General features: G+C 42.6%; 1 protein-coding gene across 3 annotated transcripts in view; it reads right to left on the reverse strand.

Annotated features, from left to right (window-relative positions):
* The window catches only part of Ccdc198 (coiled-coil domain containing 198), a 46,652-nt gene extending 39,488 nt beyond the window's left edge, over positions 1 to 7,164 (reverse strand). The window contains exon 1 of one of the 3 annotated variants that reach the window (XM_013155134.2): positions 6,603 to 7,164. In XM_013155134.2, the coding sequence (XP_013010588.1) occupies positions 6,603 to 6,813 (211 nt within the window). In that variant the 5' untranslated portion in view covers positions 6,814 to 7,164. The remainder of the gene's footprint in view (positions 1 to 6,602) is intronic. The other 2 variants (XM_003472475.3, XM_063240784.1) reach the window with 2 other exon arrangements.
* Positions 7,165 to 20,171: the final 13,007 nt, after the last annotated feature.

Here is a 20,171-nt window from a genome sequence, read left to right on the forward strand (position 1 = left end):
AATCTTTGGCATCACAGATTAGTCAAGAGATACACATTAAAGTAACACTGAGCTTCCATCTCACTCCAGAAAGAATGGATATGAAGAAATATCAATAATGAAATCTAGAGGGGTTGTGGGGTAAAAATAAACCTTCTCCACTGTTAGTGGGAGTGTAGGCTGGTGTAACCACTGTGGAAATCAGTGTGGAGATTCCTCAAAAAACTAGGATTAGATGTCACATTTGACCCATCTATACCTTCTCACTATCTTCCCAATGAATAAAAAACATCGTACCTCAGTGATATATGTGTACCCACATTTATAGCAACACAGTTAGTAATAGTGAAATCTTTGAAACAATATAAATATTCATTAACTGAGGCATGGATAAAAATGATGTGGTCTTTTTATACAGTGGAATACTACTCAGCTATAAAGAAGGATGAGCTTGAGGCATGTCTGAGTAAATGGATGCAACTTGAAGTCATACTCTTAAGTGAAATAAATCAGATTCACATGTGCATATATTACATTCTCTCTCTTGTGTGAGAAACTCAGAGAGTAGAAAAGTTCCAAAATGTACAATAGATATTGTAAAATGGGAAGAAATTATTCAAAAGGAAAGAGGAACTAAGAAGGGGAATGGGAAAGGAAGGAAGGAAAAGGAAAAAGATGATTTAAAAAAGGGATAAAATAGAATCAAAGTTTTGTGAATAGGAAGTGGAGGAAGGCTTGAAGGGAGGAGAAGGGATTGAGAAAAAAGAGGAACCAAAATATATCTTGTACAGATAGCAATTTCCTGTAATGAATATGATCATTTTGTATACCTAAAATATTCCAATAAACTTGTTTAAAAAATTAAAAGTATAACAACAAAACTTGAGCTGGCTAGTCAGTGCAAGAAGCATCTCTGTAAAATGTGTAATAAGGGTATGCAGAAGAATCAATTTGCATAATTCAATTAAAGCAGCAACTGAATTGTTTTTGGAGGTGGTTGTTTCAGTTTCTGGTATGTAAACTTTTGTGCCCTGGGGAGTCACAGCCTCTTTACCTTGAGGCTCATACCCAGTTGACATTCCTGGAGCTAATGGTTCTAACATGCTGTGCTTATGTATTTTAGAGAAAACCCTATGTGAAGAAACAGGAGACCATCTGATGGCTCTAGAGATTCCATACCAGAACTTGGCTGGCCTTATTTGTAATATGTAGAGCCAACTGAAGAGAGATGGAAATACCATAGCCAGCTCTCTGCATATCAGTATAAGGAAATGAGTCTCCATGTAACCAAACTTGCAGCAATTGTCCTGCATTCAAGGGGAGTCCCTCGAGTTATCTCCCACACTTTCATAAAAACAAAACAACAATCATTAGCAAGATCCAGATTGATGAAACTGAAGTGGAATTTACTAGGAAATGAAGGGAGTCCCCGCAGGAGGAAATAACTATTAGGTAGTGGCAGTCAACTCTGGGATGCACTCAAATGCTTGTAATATACCCCAGTTATCCCCTTGTTCTTGCTACTTTATGAAGCAGGTCTGAAAGTCCTCTTTTGTGAGAGTCTTTATGAGATGTGATAAAAAAAATATAGTGAATGCTGCTGTCTAGTGCTGTCCAGTGGAAAGGCAGCCTCATAAAAACACCATGGTGTGTCCTCACCCACTCTATCCCCCAGATCTGCAGCCGTGAGGTTTCTGACTTTTCCCCCAAAGTCAAAATGACCATAAAAGGTAAATATTTTGAGTGGATTTATGACATCAACAGTACAACTAAAGACCCTCAGAAAAGACGACTCCAGAAAGTGCCAACAAGGGTGGGATGAGTGTGTGTGAAGTGAGAGGAAAGATTTTGAGGAGATTAATGACAATGTATTTTTTTTACTGTAATAATATTTTTCATTTAAACATCTGCCATAGTTTTTTTAAATCACAGCTGGTACTAGCATTTTTTCCCGATAAGGGAAGCTAGTCTCTGATAGGGGACAAGGAGGTACAACAGATCCACTGTGAATTTTGTATGTTAATTCAGTTATCCTGGGCTCTTGGAACTTTTACTGTAACCAAAGAGCACGAATGAAGTCCCAGCCCTAGGCTTTCATTTTTTTGCAATTTGGACACACCTCAATTTCTGGATTGTTTCCTATACTCCCTCTGCTACATTCCCACTACGAATTTTAAATGGGAAAATTCATGTGTAATTGTGAGCTTATGTTTTAAGACATTACACAACTAGTTTAAAGGCTTTGTGTTAACTTTTAGGGGGATTGAAAGTGTCCTCTTGTCCTTCACATGTTGCCATCCATGAGTAGGATGGAAATAACAAAATAAAATATTTAAAGCATAAATACATTGGCAAAAGTTTTTCAAAGGAGGAGAGGAGGAGGAGGAAGTCTTCCTCCTCATCCTCCTCCTCCTCCTTCTCCTCCTCCTTATTCTTCCTCTTCCTCTTCTTTTGAGACAGACACCAGGCTGGCCTTGAACTAAATATGTAATCCAGGCTGGCCTTCAAGTTGTGGCAGTGCTCTTGCCTCAGCCTCCCAAGTGCTGGGATTAGAGGCATGTGACATCACTTTTCATCTCTACTTTTAGGTGAAGAAAACTGATGAAGCATATTGCACAAGGTCATGTGACTTGTTATTTGACATAGCTGGGTTAGAATTCAAGTCCCTTAAAAATAGCGTTCCAAATGTTAGGAAAAAACAAAGGTAGGTAAGCTCCATTGCAGATGACAGGATCTGAGAATAATACTGGAGGGGCATACTGGCCAACAAAGACCAGAGCAGCCCGCTCTTACAGGTTCAGGGGGTTTATGTGGCATTTGTAACCTTTGATCACTAGGGTGTTACGTCTACATGTCTACATGTGTTCATCTGCTTAGCACTCAGTATTTTTTTAAATTTATTTTTAAATATTTTTACTTTAAAGAGATTAAGACTAAAGAGGACATAACAAAGCAGATCAGAACAGAACAATTTCACCACAATACAACCCAATATAACAATAGCTACCATAATGTCTCTTTCTTTGAAATAATTGAGCATACCTTCATATACATACCAAACATAACAAGATAATATAAAGCCATTCAAGAGAATGAACATATTACAGGGCATTCAGAACCAAATAACAGAAAATGAACAATGGCTACTATATTATCTCATTGTCCATAAAAAAATTGTTTATACAACACTCAGCATTTTAACAAGGGCTGGAAATGTTGGTCCTCTCATGGGGGTGGCAGTTTTGTCTCCCTTGGTTTTGACTCTTAACACGAACCACAAATCTTATGGGTTAAATCAGTTTTGACCTGGCTAAGGTGGCAGTGGTCTAATTCCTTCACAGAATGCCAAGCATTCCCTTGTTACTTATAATTTTGACTTTGGCTTTTCAAAAATAATGTGCCACATGGGCTTCAAAAGCACTAAAAACAGCTCTCACCATCCAATCACCAAAATTGCAAAACTCTGGATAGACAGTTTGGATAAAAAAAGAATCCAGTGAAACAAAGGGGAGAATTTCCACTAGTGAAATTAAGAAGACCATTCCCACTCATGTGTTTAAGCTGTGAGAGAATATTAAAAAATGGGCTGTAGAGTTGACAGTTCTATAGAAAGTAGCCATGAAGATCATTCTAGGCCATCAGGATGCTTGCTTCCTTCAGGTGACCAGTGTGGGCAGGGAGAAACAGCCAGACCTGCCCCTGTGTGTCTACCATCACTGGGATGCTTGCTTCCTTCAGGCAGCCAGTGCAGGCCAGGAGAATCAGCCAAATGCCCCTGTAAACCGGCCCCATCAGGGGAGTCATGGTGTTGCCATGAAGGCCAAAGAGAAAAATCAATCTTGCCGCCATGCAGCCATGGCCACTGGGAGAGCCTTGGTGTAACCACACGGGTCTGAAGAAGCTCACCCCATGCCCCATTGCCTCTCTAGGAACCTGGGTTTGGAGAAATCCAGGTGTCTGGCCCATTCTTCTACTCTGAAGAAGAGCAACCAACACAGGAAGCACCTGGGACCCCACAACCCACTTGTAGGGAGGAACCCAGGAAAATGTCAAAACAAGGGAGGAAAAGGCAATTTCAGACCCCCAGCCCACACAGAACTAGTCTGGGAGATATAGAGCTGGAAGAAAATAGAAGTCACACACTTGAAATATCTGAATAGATAGCAACTGAAGTAAAGAAACAACTTTCATGAGGCTATAAAGGTAATCGGATCAGAAGGAATATCTCAGATAAAAGAAGAAATCACAAGCATACTGAGAGAATTGCTGAGTATATCTAAAGAAGACATAGATAAAAAAAGATGAGCATAGGAAAATGATGGAAATACAGGGAAGAATTACAGTGCATGGAAGAGATTCAAAGAGATACTCGAGAAATTAAAAGTCCATCAAGAGCTGGCAAAACTGTGAAAGAGAGCGAAAATAAACTTTCAGACCTTGAAGACAAGATTGCAACTAGCAATCATGAAAGGAAAGATCTCTTAAAAATAACAAGGAACCAGGAAATAATAATTCAATAGTTGCAAGGTGACACAAGGAAAAAATTTAGACTGATAAGTGTCAGGAAAAACACAACAATCAACACAAATGACATAAAAAGACTTTACAGAAATAAGAGCAGAAAATTTCCTGAACATAAGGAAAGGATCTGACACACACTTAAATGAGGCATACAGAACTTCAACTGGCCGTAACTAAAACAAATCTATACCCAGACATATAATAGTCAAGATTCCAGAAATTTACACAAGAAGAGAATATTAAAGGCTATGACAGAAAAGAAACAGATCACCTATAAAGAAAAACCCATCAGAATCAAGGCAGACTTCTCAACACAAACCATCAGGTCAAGAAGAGACTGGAGTGAAGTGTTTTAGATTCTGAAAGAAAACAAATTCCAACCCAGAGTGATATACTCTGAAAAATTGTCTTTCAAAATTGATGGAGAAATAAGATACTTCCATGATAAAGAACAACGAAGGGAATTCATGACCACCAAACCAGACCTACAAAGAGCACGGAAAGATATTCTAAAGAGAGATAAAGATGACCATGGTTCCAAGAACAGCAGAGGGGGATTACCAAACAGGGCAGGCAACTGAATGGAAGAGAAAAGTGGGGAGCCAATAGCATGGCAAGGATGAGCCAGTACATGCCAGTTGTAATCATTAATGCAGACGGCCTCAATTCATCAGTAAAAAGAAACACAGGGTGAATCAAGAAACAAGATCCATCAAGATGCTGCGTAAAAGAACCACATTTAACTCAAAAGGAAATTCATAGACTGAAAGTCAAAGGAGAGAAAATAATATTTCATGTGACAGGAAACCAGAAAAAAACAGGTGTAGCTTGGATAAGAACAATGTGGCATTTTTATACAGTGGAAAGCTACTCAGCTATAAAGAAAGATAATCTCAAGGCTAAATGGATGCAACTTGAGGTTGTGCTCATGGGTGAAAGGTTCTGACATATTGGGTGAATATCATATTATCTCCCAAGCATAAAAAGCTGAAGGAGTTAGTGGGATCCAAATTGTACAATAAATATTGTAAAAGTGATGGGAGGAGGAAACAGCTGAAAAAGGAAGGTGGTAACCATTGTTAATTTCCTATTATCTTGTTTTGAATTCCTGTATTGTTTTATTAAGTTTGGTTTTATTCTATCTTGCTTTGTTTGATTTTATTATATTGATGGCATGGGCAGCTATTAGATACATTATGGTAGCTATTTTTGATTTCCTATTATCTTGTTTTGAAGTCTTGTATCATTTTCACTGGTCTGTTCTGATTGGCTTTATTCTGCTTTATTTTGTTAGGTTTTTATTTTCCTTAAGATAAAATTTACAAAGAAGAAAATCATTCTGATTTATCACCAAAAGAGTGCACAGGACATTGCAACCAAGAAGATGTAAGAAGAACTTCCTTGTTTATTGTTACAGAATGTGAAAACAGGAATACAAAATTATGTATATGGATTATACATGTACATTTCTCTTCCCTAGCTGAAATGTCTGTTTAATTGTCATTGTGGTCATCATAAAACATTTCATATATCTTACAAAATATCCCAGGATGGCTTATAACCACAATGGTCTCAGAGCTACCAGTCAGAATGGGAAAAAATTCTTAGCCCTGCAGATGATGAATACAGGGTTAGGAAGAGGTGACTCACTCACTTTGTGCTGTCGACAATCAGCTGTTTGAGGCGGTTCTAAAAATCATCTTAAAGGGCTGCTTTCAAAACCACAAAACCTGATGCATTGAACTGCACTGAAGATGATGTTCAAATAAAGAATCTAACAGAAAGATGATTACTATCATTTAATACATCAATATTTATATAATTTTAGTTGTTTGGTAAAACTAAGTATAAGCATTGAAAATACAGTAGGCTAAACTGAGACCAAGTGATTTTTCCTTCTCATTTGGATTGGTAAAAACAGTTTACACACTCAGTCTAATATGCCAAAACATTTTCAACTGGCAGACATTCAATTCCCAGTGAAAGCAGTTCTCTTACATCTCAATAAATTAAAGATTTTCTGGGCTTATGGAGACAAGTACATCTAGCAATGGCTCTCCTTGGTCCAGGTACGCCAATGTCATGCTGGGTTTTACACTTACCTCCATACCAGTTTTCCCGAAGAGGAGGCAGCTGCCCTTCCAAAGCTCTCTTCTGGCTTGGCGGTCTTGGGAACAAATGCAGATTCTCTTCTTCCAGGTTATGATGAACTACAAAGTTCAGAGGGCCAGTTGAGGGAGTCTCTGCTTCTTCGCTTTGCAAAGGTGCCACTTTGGTCACCTTATGGTGAGTCTTGGAGTAGCTCAGACCCATTTCCAGCTAAGGAAGTCCAAAGGGAAACTACCACAAAGGTAGTTCCAGGGCATTTCATGTAGCTCGTTTCAATTAAGGAATTCCAGAAGTTACCCTAGCTTTGCAAAGATGTCCTCTTCTTCATGACATGTTTCTGACTCTTTCACCACACACTAACTCTCTGGTCACTTCCTGGGAGACTGGTTTCCCTGGAGACTCCTACTTTGCCATTCCAGGCCCAAAGAATCCAGTTAAACATTGACCTGGTTAACTCTCTGAAAAACAGAGGTCGGAATACAAGACACTGTTGACCATTCGACAAATACCTAGCACCGTGAAGGCTTTTCCTGTTAACAGAAATGTAGACCAGAGATTTAAGAATGTCTTAAACTTGATCCTTTCATCACAGGTACCTTGTAAGAATGAAAAACTGAGAACAGTCAAGTTGTGCTTTGAAACAGGGGTGCACACTAATTCTGGATGCCTTCAGTAATCTTTAACTGAGATGAGAGAATGTGTCCTCCAAACACACGTGGAAGCGGTGGAGTGGCTGAAACTGTTTGACTTTTCTGTCCACAACTTGATCTAGCATGAAAGGTCATAAATACATTGCAGGAGGTGAGGAGACAGCAGGAATTATTTCCCTTGGGCAGGAGGGAATAAACTTGTTGAATAAATAGTCCAAATGTAATTGCTCCCAAAGATAGCCTATAGACCATGTTTTTAAAAAGTAGGAAAATCAAAAGACTGGAAAAAAATGTGCCAAAATGTTGAGCAGTGACTTTTGAACGATGAGGGTCTGGTTGATTTTTATTTTATTCTTTACTCTTAGAAACAGGACTCACGATGGAGTTCTAATTGTTCATGACCACATATTACATGTGTTCATCATAACTCCTTAGAGAAATTTAGATATGAACATTTCCTTGTCAGGTATGATGGCATCCGCCTGCAATTCCAGCACTCTGAAGCAGGAGGATAGAAAGTTCAAGCCCAGTCTAAGCAATTTAATGACTTACGGAAGTCTTGTGTCAAAGATAAAATAAACTAAAATAAAGTGACCAAGGATGTAGTTTAGTGTGAAAGGCCTAGGTACAATCCTTAGTAGTGTGTGTGTGTGTGTGTGTGTGTGTGTATTTTTTTCATTTTGCCAAAACCTATTTTCTCAGGATTAAAATGATCTTTGGAAAGTCTTAAAAGCAGTGAGAAGGATTTGGCTCTGATTTTTTTTCCTTAATTATTATTTAATTTTGAGAAGCTGTATCACTGTGGAATCTTATTAGCTGAGGATTGAAGAAATCTTCATATTTGTTTCTTTTCATTCTTAGCCACTTCCATGCTTTGTGACATCCTTAACTGATTCAATTTACTCATCTGTATAATGAGATTAAGATTAGTACTTCACAGAAAACAACTTATTTGGTTCCATTTCTAGCTCTGAGTGTAACACCTGGTGTGCAGGAGCTCACAGAAGCTTCAGCTGGGGTTGTCTTCATCCTAGGGAGCACTGCTCCATGGGTACTTGTCCATTAGATGGTCCTTGTTGCTTATCGGTCAGAATCCACTAAAATAGACAGATTCCTGTCTAGCAGAGTCTATACCTAAGTATAGAAAAGACCCTAGAGGGCCAAGGAGGGTAAATGCATTGAGTTTATTTAACCGAAACAAACAAACAAACAGTGCTTAAGAAATATCTTTTAAAAAACATTTTTAACCCTGAAAAATCTTCGTATGTTGAATGGGTGTTATTAAAATCTTGCTGAAATTTTTAATTTTATAAAGTGATTTCCAAACCACTAGAGTTGAAATACATTAAAAACTTCTCAACCATTGGACCCTAATCACTTCCCAAACTATCCATGATACTTTATCCATGAATTCCCCAGCCCCAAATGACTATGCCTATCTATCATTGCATGTAAAGATGATAAAATATGATGCTGTATGTAACGCAACTCTTGAGTATGAAATGAATATATGCATTTATAAATCTCTTTACATTAAGCTCAGAAAAGATTAGCTACATTTTTGTAACTTTAAAGATATGTCCAAACTTGGCATCGTGGTGTATGCCTGTAATCCTAGCTCTCTGGAGGCTGAGACAGGAGGATCGTTAAGAGTTCAGAGCCAGCCTGGGCTATATAATGAGTCCAATGCCAATTTGAACTACAATGCAAGACTCTGTCTCTCGTTCTCTCTCTTTCTCTTGAAACAGGGTGTCCCAAAATTGCCCGGGCTGCCCTTGTACTTGCAATCCTCCTGCCTCAGTATTCCCAATAACTAGGAGTACAGGCAGGTTTCATTACACCCAGCAAGGCCACTATTTCCACAGGGAGTACAGATGGCCCTGTACCAGTTCAGAGTGCTGCTGGTACCTTTCCTGTCAGGTGAAGGAAGCTCTCTCCTTTAGGACAGAGTGAGCCCAGCTTTAGGCAAAAACTGCAAATGTGGCATTTCATAGCCAGTGCTCTCAGCTTTATTGTTTTGCACATGTTTGCAGCATAAAATGCTTGTATTCCTTGTGTGGAGCTGGTATGTGTACACAAAATGTCTTCATTTGTTTTCACATCGCCCTTCCCTTCTCTGCCTCCCTCCAAACTGGCCTTGGGCAAAAACAGTTAAGCAATCTTGTTTAGTGGATTTAAATTCTACAGAAATTCATACATTCTCATAAAGAGATGTGGATTTTCCTGCTCTTTAATAAAGGAAAGTTTTGCGTTTGAATGATAAAAGATAAGATCTAGGCTTTTAAGTATAAGTTTGGTATCAGAGAGAAAGACAGAGAGAGAGAGAGAGAGAGAGAGAGAGAGAGAGAGAGAGAGAGAGAGAGAGAGTTTCCTCTGGGATTCCTTCAGTCAGTCTATGGCTGGATAATCTAGCCAGAGACAGCAAGAAGAGAGGTACCTGCTTCTGTCACAGGGCTGTGACCTGACAGACCCTGCCTTGATTTGGACGACTTGCTGGGAATGCCATGTCTCCTGGCCTCACACCGTGAGGACAAGGAGCTGCCTGAGGTAAGGAATACTTTTGTCTGGAGAGGGAAGAAAGGAGGGTTAATTTGCAGATAGCTCACCAGCTATTGTGTGAATCAAGGAGAAAACAATTGCTTGGTATCCGTAAGTTCTAAGCAGCTACATATAGAAACCCATTCCACTGAGATAAATAGGATAGTACTGGACAAATGAGATCTTCCCTCCCCCTGTCTCCTGATCACATGTGGTGTTTTATATATAGTTGCCCCTCAGTATCTTCAGGGCATTGTTTCCACAAACCTGTGGGTGCTCACATCCCTCATGTAAAATGGCACAGAATTCACACCTAATCCACCAAGAGTCCCCAACCTCAGACAGTGGAACCATACCGGCCTGCAGCCTGTTAGGGACTGGACCCCACAACTGGAGAGTGAGTTGGAGATTGAGGTTTTGTCTGCATTTGAAGCACGTGCAGTGCTGTTTGAGCTCCGCCTCCCACAGGATCAGGGGCCTTTGATTCTCATAGGAGCTCGAACCCTGCTGTGAAGGTACATACCAAGGATGTAGGCTTAAATCGTGCTGAAAGCTTCCCTGTTCATAGAAAAATGCCTCTCATGGAGCAGATTCCTGATGTCAGAAAAGTTGGGCGCTGCTGTTTGAAATCATCTTCAGAGAACTTACAATAACTAAAGCAAGACCAAGGCAGTTCGAGAGGAGTTACACTGAATCGATTAGGGAATGATGTCAAAAAACAAGCCAGAACATGTTCAGACACTTTAAAAGGTGTGTTTTTAGTCCACAGTTGATTTGATTCATGGATGCAGGTGACACGGAGGGCTGACTGTCCTTGACGGATGCCAAATACTGGGGCCATAGTCCTTAGGAGAGGCTTGTAGAACCAGAGGGTTACATTGTTTTATGCTCCTGCTTTTGAATTTCTTGGAAAAGCCTCATACAGGATTTAAAACAATGGGTACATAAATATTCCTTAGGGTGGGCTTTAATTTCACACATAGTTTAATTATTATACATTCAGTCAGGGGGTTTAAATCACGAATGTTTATAGGATTCCTAAAATTATGCTTCTAATATAGTTACAGCCCTTTCTGCAATTGATCTGCAGTGAATAAGCAATCATGGGGCCTTTTCGGCAATGTGAGTAACGTGTTTGGATGCAGCTAAGCAGAGCTGATATATGACCCAAACCTTAATTTTCCTCCCAGTGATGATTTCCCTCTGTGTTTATGTGCATGTTGGGTGTGAGGGTGGCAGGGTTGCCAAATCTACTTGGCTCAAGCAGAAGAAATGGAAAAAAGTGTTCTGAAGCTTCTTATATAAATTGCTAAATGAGATCAGTCAAATGAAATTTATATCTCTACTCTTTAAATGTAATCTTTAAGTGGATCATTGAATTAAATGCTAAAATCCGACTAACACATCCTGTGCTACTGTGAATTCAGTCACTGATGAGTTTCTTAAAATGCATTGCTAAGGGATTAACTTCAATGAAGAAACGTTCATGTATTTTATCTCTTACTGGGCACATCAATCTTCAGTTATAATACTTTCTTTTTTTTTTTTTTTTGGTACTGGGGATTGAACTCACAACCTTGCACTTGCTAGGCAAGCGCTGAGCTAAACCCCAGCCCTTATACTTTTTAAGACTTCTTTACAAAATTCCTCTCTCTCTCAAATCATACGTATTTTTCTCCTAAAAAGCCTACTTCTATTGATACCTATTAAAAACAAATCTTTTTCTTCTCCTTTTCAAGAAATTGAGACTATAGACCCAGAGATGGCCATGTGAGATTCTAGCTTCTGAGGCAGCATCAGATCAGGCTGGAGAGGACCATGCTGCATCAGATGTCTCCAAATTTGGGGTGGGTTGAGGTGGTCAAGTCAATGAAACTATATGTCAGCCTGACTGATGTTAGTGCCTGGGCTCCAGAAATCTCAATTGTCAGCCATGGGTTTTAAAATATTGGCTCTGAGACCAGTCCATGTTAGGTGTCCACCTGTTCTTGGAAAATCTCTGCTTTGATTCTTTAAAAATTTTTTTTTATTTTAAAAGCAATAAAACAGAACAAGACCAAACAGTGAGAACAATATTGGATTTCAGAAATAAATCAGAAGGAAATCCTTGTTAGTTGCTATATTGCATATTGTTATCCTCTAAATAAATGTAGACTTCAGGCCTGTACAGTCAGTCAAACAACACAAACATTAAGTTGTTTGTTTTTTTACTTCAGTTCCTGTCATCTCATCCTTCACCTGACTGCTTAGGGCTTGGGGGTGGCATTCTTTTTGTCTCCAGCCCACGCTGGCGGCTCACAGGAGGGCATGGGTTGGCTGCTTGGTTCTCCTCCCAGCCCACGATTGCTTCTGCCTCACTGAAGGGCATGTTTACTTTCATTTCTAAAAAGTCATGTTGATATAAAATTTATAGCACAACAAATAAAGAGGCAAATCTTTCAAATTCTTTTTCCATTCCTCTTTTTTTCTTTTGTTTCTCATTTAATGTAATGCTAAGCAGTATCAAGACAGCACCCTCCCTCTCTGCCCTTTATTGGGCAGTGGGATTCTTTGTTCAGGTGGCAGAGGGCCCCAGACCTGGCTCAGGTCACTCAACAGTGCAGTGAGATCAGAGGACATCCTGCTTTCTATTGTTATGGCATAGCATGTCCTCTAAGGTCTCTCAGGCTCATAGGTGGAGCTTTTTGGAGGTGACAGGATTATGGCAGTATAGCAGCTGAATGACCATTCTGACCTACTTATCTTCCCCCCATTATGTGACGTTGTCCAGTATTAACTCTGTGGTCTCTTGGGGGCTCTGCATGTTGTATTTTCTTTTGCCTTCATTTAATATAAGCAAAAAGCAAATCTAATGCTTGTTGAATAAAAGGATACAAGCAAAAGATATACGTATTTTTTGGCCAGATTCTTTGTTGGAAATTGGAGCCTGATAAAGCACAAGATATCCAAGTATATAGCTTTAGAACTGGAAAATAATAGAAGAGTGGGTTCAGTCTGCTTATCCTATCTGATTCTCATGAGAATGGGAAGCAAGGTTACATAGAAGTATAGGCGAGTCTTGGGTTCTGCTGTAAAGATTGTCTCCACCAGGCCCTACCGCTGGACACCAGCTCAGATCTTTCCCCATTCTGGAGTAGCCCAGCGGCAGTGCCCAGAGCCTTGCCTGTTCTTGACGCACTGCTGGTTGTAGCTCCCTGGCTTGTTCTGGGTCCACTCAGTGTGTTCGTGGGCATGGCTGTTTGTGGACAAGGCCAAGTGCTTACTATTTCCTGGTCTTCCATGGATCTTTTCCAGGCCTTCTTGGTCATTTTGTGGAAGGTGAGTCCCTGAACTCCCTGTCAGCTGAATGCTTGCTCAGACCACTGTCTCTTTAGATGTTTCCTGCTATTACTAGCATGGGCCCCTCTGCAGGGCTTGACATTCAGATTTCAGGCACTATCAGGCAGAAAGCAACACTTCATTTCTAGATGATTATTTGCCGATGACATAGCTAGATGCTTAGGCTCTGGATGACCAAGGTCTTGGCGGGGCGGTGGGGGGGTAACCCCAGCTTTGACTCCTGTTGCTCCCAGAGAAAAACTAAAGAGGCTGCTGGGATGGGACACCGGCCACTGCTCACTGTGCTCAGCACTACACATGGAGCTTCTGTGGTGAGTGAGGCATAGTGCTCACTGCCCTGACTGGATTCAGAATCCAGCACTGAGGGTGGAGGGCAAAGGGTGAGGGGACTCAGGTCTCGTTAGATGTTAATAGGCACAATTAGCTGTGCTCAGTGACCATCACACAGCTTCCCACCGCTCTTAATGAACAATCCCAGCTCATTAGCATGCTCTCTTGGTTTGGGTTCCCTCAAAAGCTTTCTGAAATAGGAGCAGGTGGCTTATTTGGGAGTCTTCCTAGGAAACCGAGGTGGCAGGTGGGAACATGGCTCAGGGGGACGGGGAAATGTTAATAATCACTAATCCAACCTGTTCTACTCTGAGCAGAACTTAATCCTGCTTCAGATTCCAGGACACAGTGGGGAATGCACACCTCAGAGATATCTTTCCCTCCGCAGGGCAAGGAGGTGGAACATTTGTCCCCAGCTCCTGTCAGCCCCTGGGGAAGAAGTACTGAGGGGAAAGAGCAGGAGGAGGTGCTGCCCTGGCACTTCTGGAGGGACAGGTGTGCGGGTGAGGCCAGCATGGGCCCTGCTTAGAGTAAGTCCTGAGGCACAGATGTATGCACTGGCAGCTGCCCTGAAGAAAGAGGCCCAGGAGCCAGGTGGGCCCCACAGTACCTGCTCCTGCCCTCTTACCCGTCTCCTCTCCCCTGCTTCCTCCTGACTCCGGAAGAGGGCGGCTATGAGGGGAGTTTGTGTCTAGGGAGAGGGTGTTACTGTAGGATGATGTTGTGGTTTAGAATGCACCTAAGATCTCTTGGGCTCATAGGTGGGGCTTTTGGGAGGTGATTGGATCTTGGGAGCTTATAGCTGACGTGCTGTTGGCATGGGAGTCTGGTCAGAAAAGGTGGGTCACTAGGAGTGTGACCCGGGAGACTTTCTCTCTTCCTTGCTTCTCTTTTCTCTCTCAGCAAGGCTTTCTGGAGTCCCTGATACGAGCAACTCTCCTCCACCAGATCTCTCCATCTGTGTTTAGATTAATATATTAACTTTGGGCTGAAACTTCTACAGTGTGATCCAAAATAACCACCTCCTTTAAATTTGCCGCTGTTGAATATTTTGTCTTAGTGAGGAGGAAAGAGACTAACTGCAGAGAGGGGTTACTGCTTGACTGCACCTGACCCGTGGTGCAGTCTTCAGAAGTCTTCAGCAGTGGTTCCTCCTGGTGGAACCTGTTTCTCTAGGCTCCAGACTGTGTAAGCTGGGGCAAAAGCCAATGGCTTCTCAGCTGCAGGTTCAGTCATCAGTCACACTGTGCTGGCTAGCACTGCGCTCAGACTGTGTCCTTAGATGAGCAGGCTGCATGTGAGCTGGGGACCAGATTCAGGGGACATTGATCCTTCATTGTAAGGCTTCCCTGTTTCCCTCAGGGAATCCACAGAGTGACAATACTTTGCTCCAACTGTGATTCCATAGGTCCATCTCGATGTCAATGCTGGACAATAAGACAGGGCTGTCAGGGTGCTGACTCTGAATGAGAGGGGCTGAGACTGCAGGCAGCCTTGATCTTGGTCTCAGTCTTTCTCCTCCTCCACCCCCGCTTCCTCCTTCTCTTCCTTCTTCCCTGTTTCCTCTTCTTCTTCCTTCTCCATCTCCTTTTCTTTCTCCCTTTCCTCAGTACTGGAGATTGAACCCAGGCCCTTGGCACCAAGCTACAACCCTAGCACTTTTTAAAATTTTGAGACAGGCTTTTGCTAAGTTTCTGGCTGAATTCGTGATTCTTTTGCCTCAGCCTCCCAGAGTGCTGGGATCACAGAAGCACACTTCAACACCCAGTTATAGCCTTCTTTTATACAGAAATGAAGCTGGCCATGCCCGCTTCCCTAGACGAGGCAGGTAAAGGCTTTATGACCTTATCTTTTGGGGTTCATCATGTAACAGCTGCAAGACTCATGCGGGTTTAAGGGTTTGGGCAAGCAGGAGATCGGGGCAGGGGGTGACAGCACAGCATGCTTTACCTAAGGACACCATTTCCTTCAAGGACACTCACCTTGATTCATTCCCTGAGGTTCTGGGTTCCTCTGTGTCTCTCCTGCATCTTCACAGGTCCTGAACGGTCAGCTTCCACTTGCAATGGGCCGTTATGCACCCAGTCCTGGCTGGGCCCCAGATAGACCCTCAAGTACTTAGGATTTCCCACACTTCACATTTTCCCACTGTCAGGCCTCGTGAGCTGCTTGGCAAACCCAAGTGTGTCCTGGGGTCTGGGGCCATGTGGGGACAGTCCAGGGTTGAATGGCTGCAGTTTCCTCCTGGGATCTTGGCAAGGGCTCCCCTCAGGCTGTCCCTGTAGGCTTCCCAGCATTGTCACAGTGTTTCCTGACATCAGATATCTGGGAGTGGCCCCTCTACTCCAGAGAGCAAGATGCAAGCGGTAATAACAGTCACTGTGGCTTTCCCTGCTGGCCCGCACAGGAATTGGGAGCACAGTGATGCCCGACCACCTGCCTGGACAAGACAGTTCCTGTCATTTTCCTCCCACCTGGCCCTCACCAGGTCAGCCTGGGGACATATCTGTCAGAGAGAAGAGGAATTGCCCAGACTGTTGGTCCAACACCAATATTATTTTGTTTCTGGCAGGCAGAATATGTTCTGCGTAAGAGGAAAGGGTTAGTATTAAAGAAAGATTTTAGGGGCTAAAGGAGACTGCGTTGTGAATGGTGGGGAGCTGGTAAAGTTAGCCTTGTAGTCAGCATATCAAGAAACTCTAGGAAAGCTCTTTTGGGTGTGAGAGGACCTAGCCCTAGGGAGGAAGGGCCAGGGCTCTGGGCGAGGTCAGCAGGAAGACACAGCGGGGCTCGGATGTGTGCAGTCTCAAAGTGGCCGCAAAACAGGCAGCATTGAAGAGAAAGTCATCCTTGGTTTGGGAGACTACATGGCTACTATTTGTTCTCAGATGGTTTTTTAAAAAACCTTCAATCTTAAAAGGGACTAAACTCTATCAAAGTATATCCCTATTTAAAAACTAGTTTTTGCCTTTATGAATAGCCGTAATTAAATGATTTTTATCTGCTTTTGGTTATTGCTAATGATAAGATATAACATATAAGGAGCTCCAGCTGTGCACTTGGCACTCCACAGAACTTTTAAAATACACGCTTTTATTTAATTTGTACAACCCTGTTATGACAGTAGGTCTGTCTTATATTAACAATGAGGAAATAGAACCTGAGGGACATCAGGTCACCAAGCCAGAGTCACACAGCAGGTAACTCAATAGAATTTGAATCTAGCAGTCTGGCGGTCTGGAGTCCCCGTTTGCTCTGTGCTGTCTTATGTAGAAAATCATGGATTCCAGAGGGCAAAGATTATATGGTCTCTCCTCTTTAGTCCATTTCCCACGTCCTCCTTCATTACAGTGCGGAACCCTCCGATCCAGGAGCTTTGAAGTATTTATTAGAAGAATAACTCTAACTCTTCCCCTCTCTTCTGCCCCAGACTCTAGGGAAACAATTCTGGGCTTCCAGTTGGAGTTAAATCCTCAGAATAACATAGAAAAAAAATTCCTTTGGTTCTCATTAAGCTCCTAATGAGTTTTATTGGAGACACAAGTGAGGAGAGGAGCAGTGGCCATTTTAGATCTTGCCACTGTGGATTTACAGTTGTCCTTACCATCACTTACTGCAGTGTCTCAAGTGAAGACTTTGGAGCCCTTTCCTTTGAGAAAATCTCTCTGGGAACAGTGGCTGCTGTTAAGAAGCCCCGCTGCACCCCGGGAGATGTGTGGTTAGGAGCAGTGCACTGGCCTTTCCTGGAGAGCGGAAGTGCATCTCCCTCCCACAGATGCTCTGTGCCTTCTGGACCTGCAGGTTGGCACTGCAGCTTTTGCCTCCATCTTAGGGCTGCTGCTGAGGGTGCTAAGTACTTCTGCACAGCAGAAACCTCATTCCTCGGATGAGGAAGGGAAGGATGCTGCGGGGCCCCCTCAATCATTCAGCAGAGTGCCTCACCATAGCTCCCCAGCTGTGTGGACCTGCTTACTGGAAACCCAGTGTCTTAGTTACGTTATGCTCGTCGCTGAGACAAAATACCTGAAGCCCAAGTTGGGAAAGGAAAGGTTTATTTCTTACAGTTTTTGGAGGTTTCAGTCCACGCTCAGTTGGCTCCCAGGCAGGTGGGCTTTGCTGGGCCGCAGTTCATGGCGGCTGTAAACAGCAAGTGGAACCAGCAAAGAGCAAGACACACCTTCTTCCTGCCATTACATCACATCCTGGCTCCACCCCTATGTGGGTGGAGCACTGACACCATCAATCCAAGCACTAGACAATGCACCATCACAAATGAACAATGCAAACTCATGAGGCCTGGGGGGCACAGACATAAACCATGACACCCAGCAAGGCCTGGAGCCACTGGGTCAGTTTTGAACATCTATGGTGAGCTCATCACTGTAGGTACATGAATCATTAGCAGGACCCCGGGACCAGAAAGACTTCTAACCCGGTCTAGTTATGTAGTACTTGACTTGGCTCAGTTCTATCAGAGAAAAGGAACTCAGAATATGTCTTAGATGTGTTTTGACTCTTAGGCAAAGAAGTCTCTCCCTGCTCTTGGGAAGCTCTTGTTCTGAGTCATGTGGGCCCTGATTCATCTGCTGAGACAGTGTTTGTTTCTTCTTGTTTTTCCTGTCTTTACCAGAGAAGCTCCAAACTAGGTGACCAACACGGCCTCATGTAAAGAAAGGGACCTGTATACCAGCAAGCTGCGCTCTAGCACCAGGCCATGCTCTAACTACAGTAGCTGCTTTTGCATCTTTTGCACGTGCAAGGCATTCTGTGACTGCATGCGTTATGCGCCCTGAATGAGCAGGCTGAGTGATTGAGAGCTCAGGTTCAGGAGCCAGCTGGCTGCTTTGAAGCCTGGTTGCGTTACTTTCTAGCTGTGTAACTTCGGTCTTGCTCTGGGATGTGAGACAGGTAGTACTAACAGCTCACCTCTGAGTGTTAGATGAGTCCTACATGTGAAGCACAAAAGCGACTGGCATGGTAGATGCTGCCACATTCATTAGCAATAGCAATAATAACAACAGAAAGAGCTTCACAACTCTTTGAAGCAGGCAGCTTTTATAGCTATCTCAAAGATTTGGAAAAAGCGGTTCAAAACACTTTCCAAGCTACGGAGAGAAGGAGTCAGGATTCAAGACCTTGATCACACCCAGAAGGCCTCCCTGGCTGTCAGTCTCCTGGACTGTAAGATACAGGGTCTGAGGGACTTTGAGATCTTTAAAACTCAGAGATTCTGCAAACTCACTGCCCTCAACCTTGGTCTGTCCATCAAACCTGCAACAGTTCTCTCTTCCAAGTCAAACAGACCCATCCCTCTCGTGTCTAAAACTGGTCATTGTACCCTTCTGTCTGACCCAGTTTCCTGTTCCTCTGGCATTTGAAAGGCCAGTTTCGAAGGCGCAGACACTGCTGCATCTGCCATTGTCCCTCCCCTTGGCAGTGCTGTGGCGCTTTCCTGAGGGCAGGATGACTCCCTCCTTTCCCATTCACACCGTTTTTCTTTGTTCTTCTCTGACTCAGAATCTTTTCAGAATGAGAACTGGCACAAGGTAATGGTCCTTTTTGTTCTGTCAGATTTCCCCTCCTCTAAAATCCTACATTAACCAAGTCTCTTTCTCTCTCCCTCTTTTGCCCCTCATACACACACAAAGCCATACACACATTTTCACCTAGTTTGTGATATAGTGACACTTCCCCTCCTGTTCACTCTACATTATATATTGGAGCCTTTCCCATATTTGCCCATGCTGGCTATACTTAATTCAGCATGTACACATATGTGTGACTGTTGTCTTCTGGGCAGACAGTAAGGATATTTCCAGTATTTTGACTACAAACAACACCAAAACAAATATGCCTGAATACACTTCTTGTACATAGATAAATTTTTTCTATCATAAACACCAAGGTAAAAAATTTCCATGTTATAAAGTTTTAGACTTTGATATATTAGTTTTCTTTACTTTAGCTGACACCTCTGAGCTCACCCTAGCTCAAAGCTAGGATTCAGAGTTGCTGTGAGAAGGGCCGGTTGTTAGGAGGTCACACTGCATGCAGCTGGGGAGTCACCAGAACTCTCAGAAGCTAATTTGGCTGCTGCCCACATCTGAGTGTGAGAACTCATCTGTCTGAGCTCCTACCTTCTTTTCTGCATGTCCGTGACTCTGAACTCTGTATCTGCCCCTGTGAGACACCCAGCTTTCACTGACAGGAGTCCCCTTCAATGACTGTTGAGCCTGCAGTCCTTCATGGACTCATCAGTTCTTGGCTCTGGCCTTGACTTAGAGGATTCTGACCCCATTTGTGCTTTTTACTTATGCCATCGTGCTGATACCATAGGTCCCATTAGAGTCCACATTTCCCAACTCCTGCTGTGAGATTAGTATCCTAAGATGACCCTGTTTGGCATCATGCCCTCTTCTGACATTTTGCTGGACTTTACCACTTACCAGCATGGTGGTTGCCCAGGCTCACAGCCTGCTTACTGGTTTTCACATTGTTGTACAATACTGATTATTTTTCATTTCTAACCATATTTCTGCCTCCCTTATCCCTGTTTAAAAAAGGACACCTTTCTTTTTCCTATATCTATTCTTTGATATTCTTTGAGACTGGTTTTTTCCTAAGCATTCAGCTCTGTAATATTTACCGACTCATACTTACCTAATATACTCAAACACCGCTGACTTCCAAGTCTACATACCAGCC

The sequence above is a fragment of the Cavia porcellus genome, unplaced genomic scaffold, assembly GCF_034190915.1.
Source record: "Cavia porcellus strain 051 isolate PalLab524CR breed Dunkin Hartley unplaced genomic scaffold, mCavPor4.1 scaffold_31, whole genome shotgun sequence".
NCBI classification, from domain to species: Eukaryota; Metazoa; Chordata; class Mammalia; order Rodentia; family Caviidae; genus Cavia; species Cavia porcellus.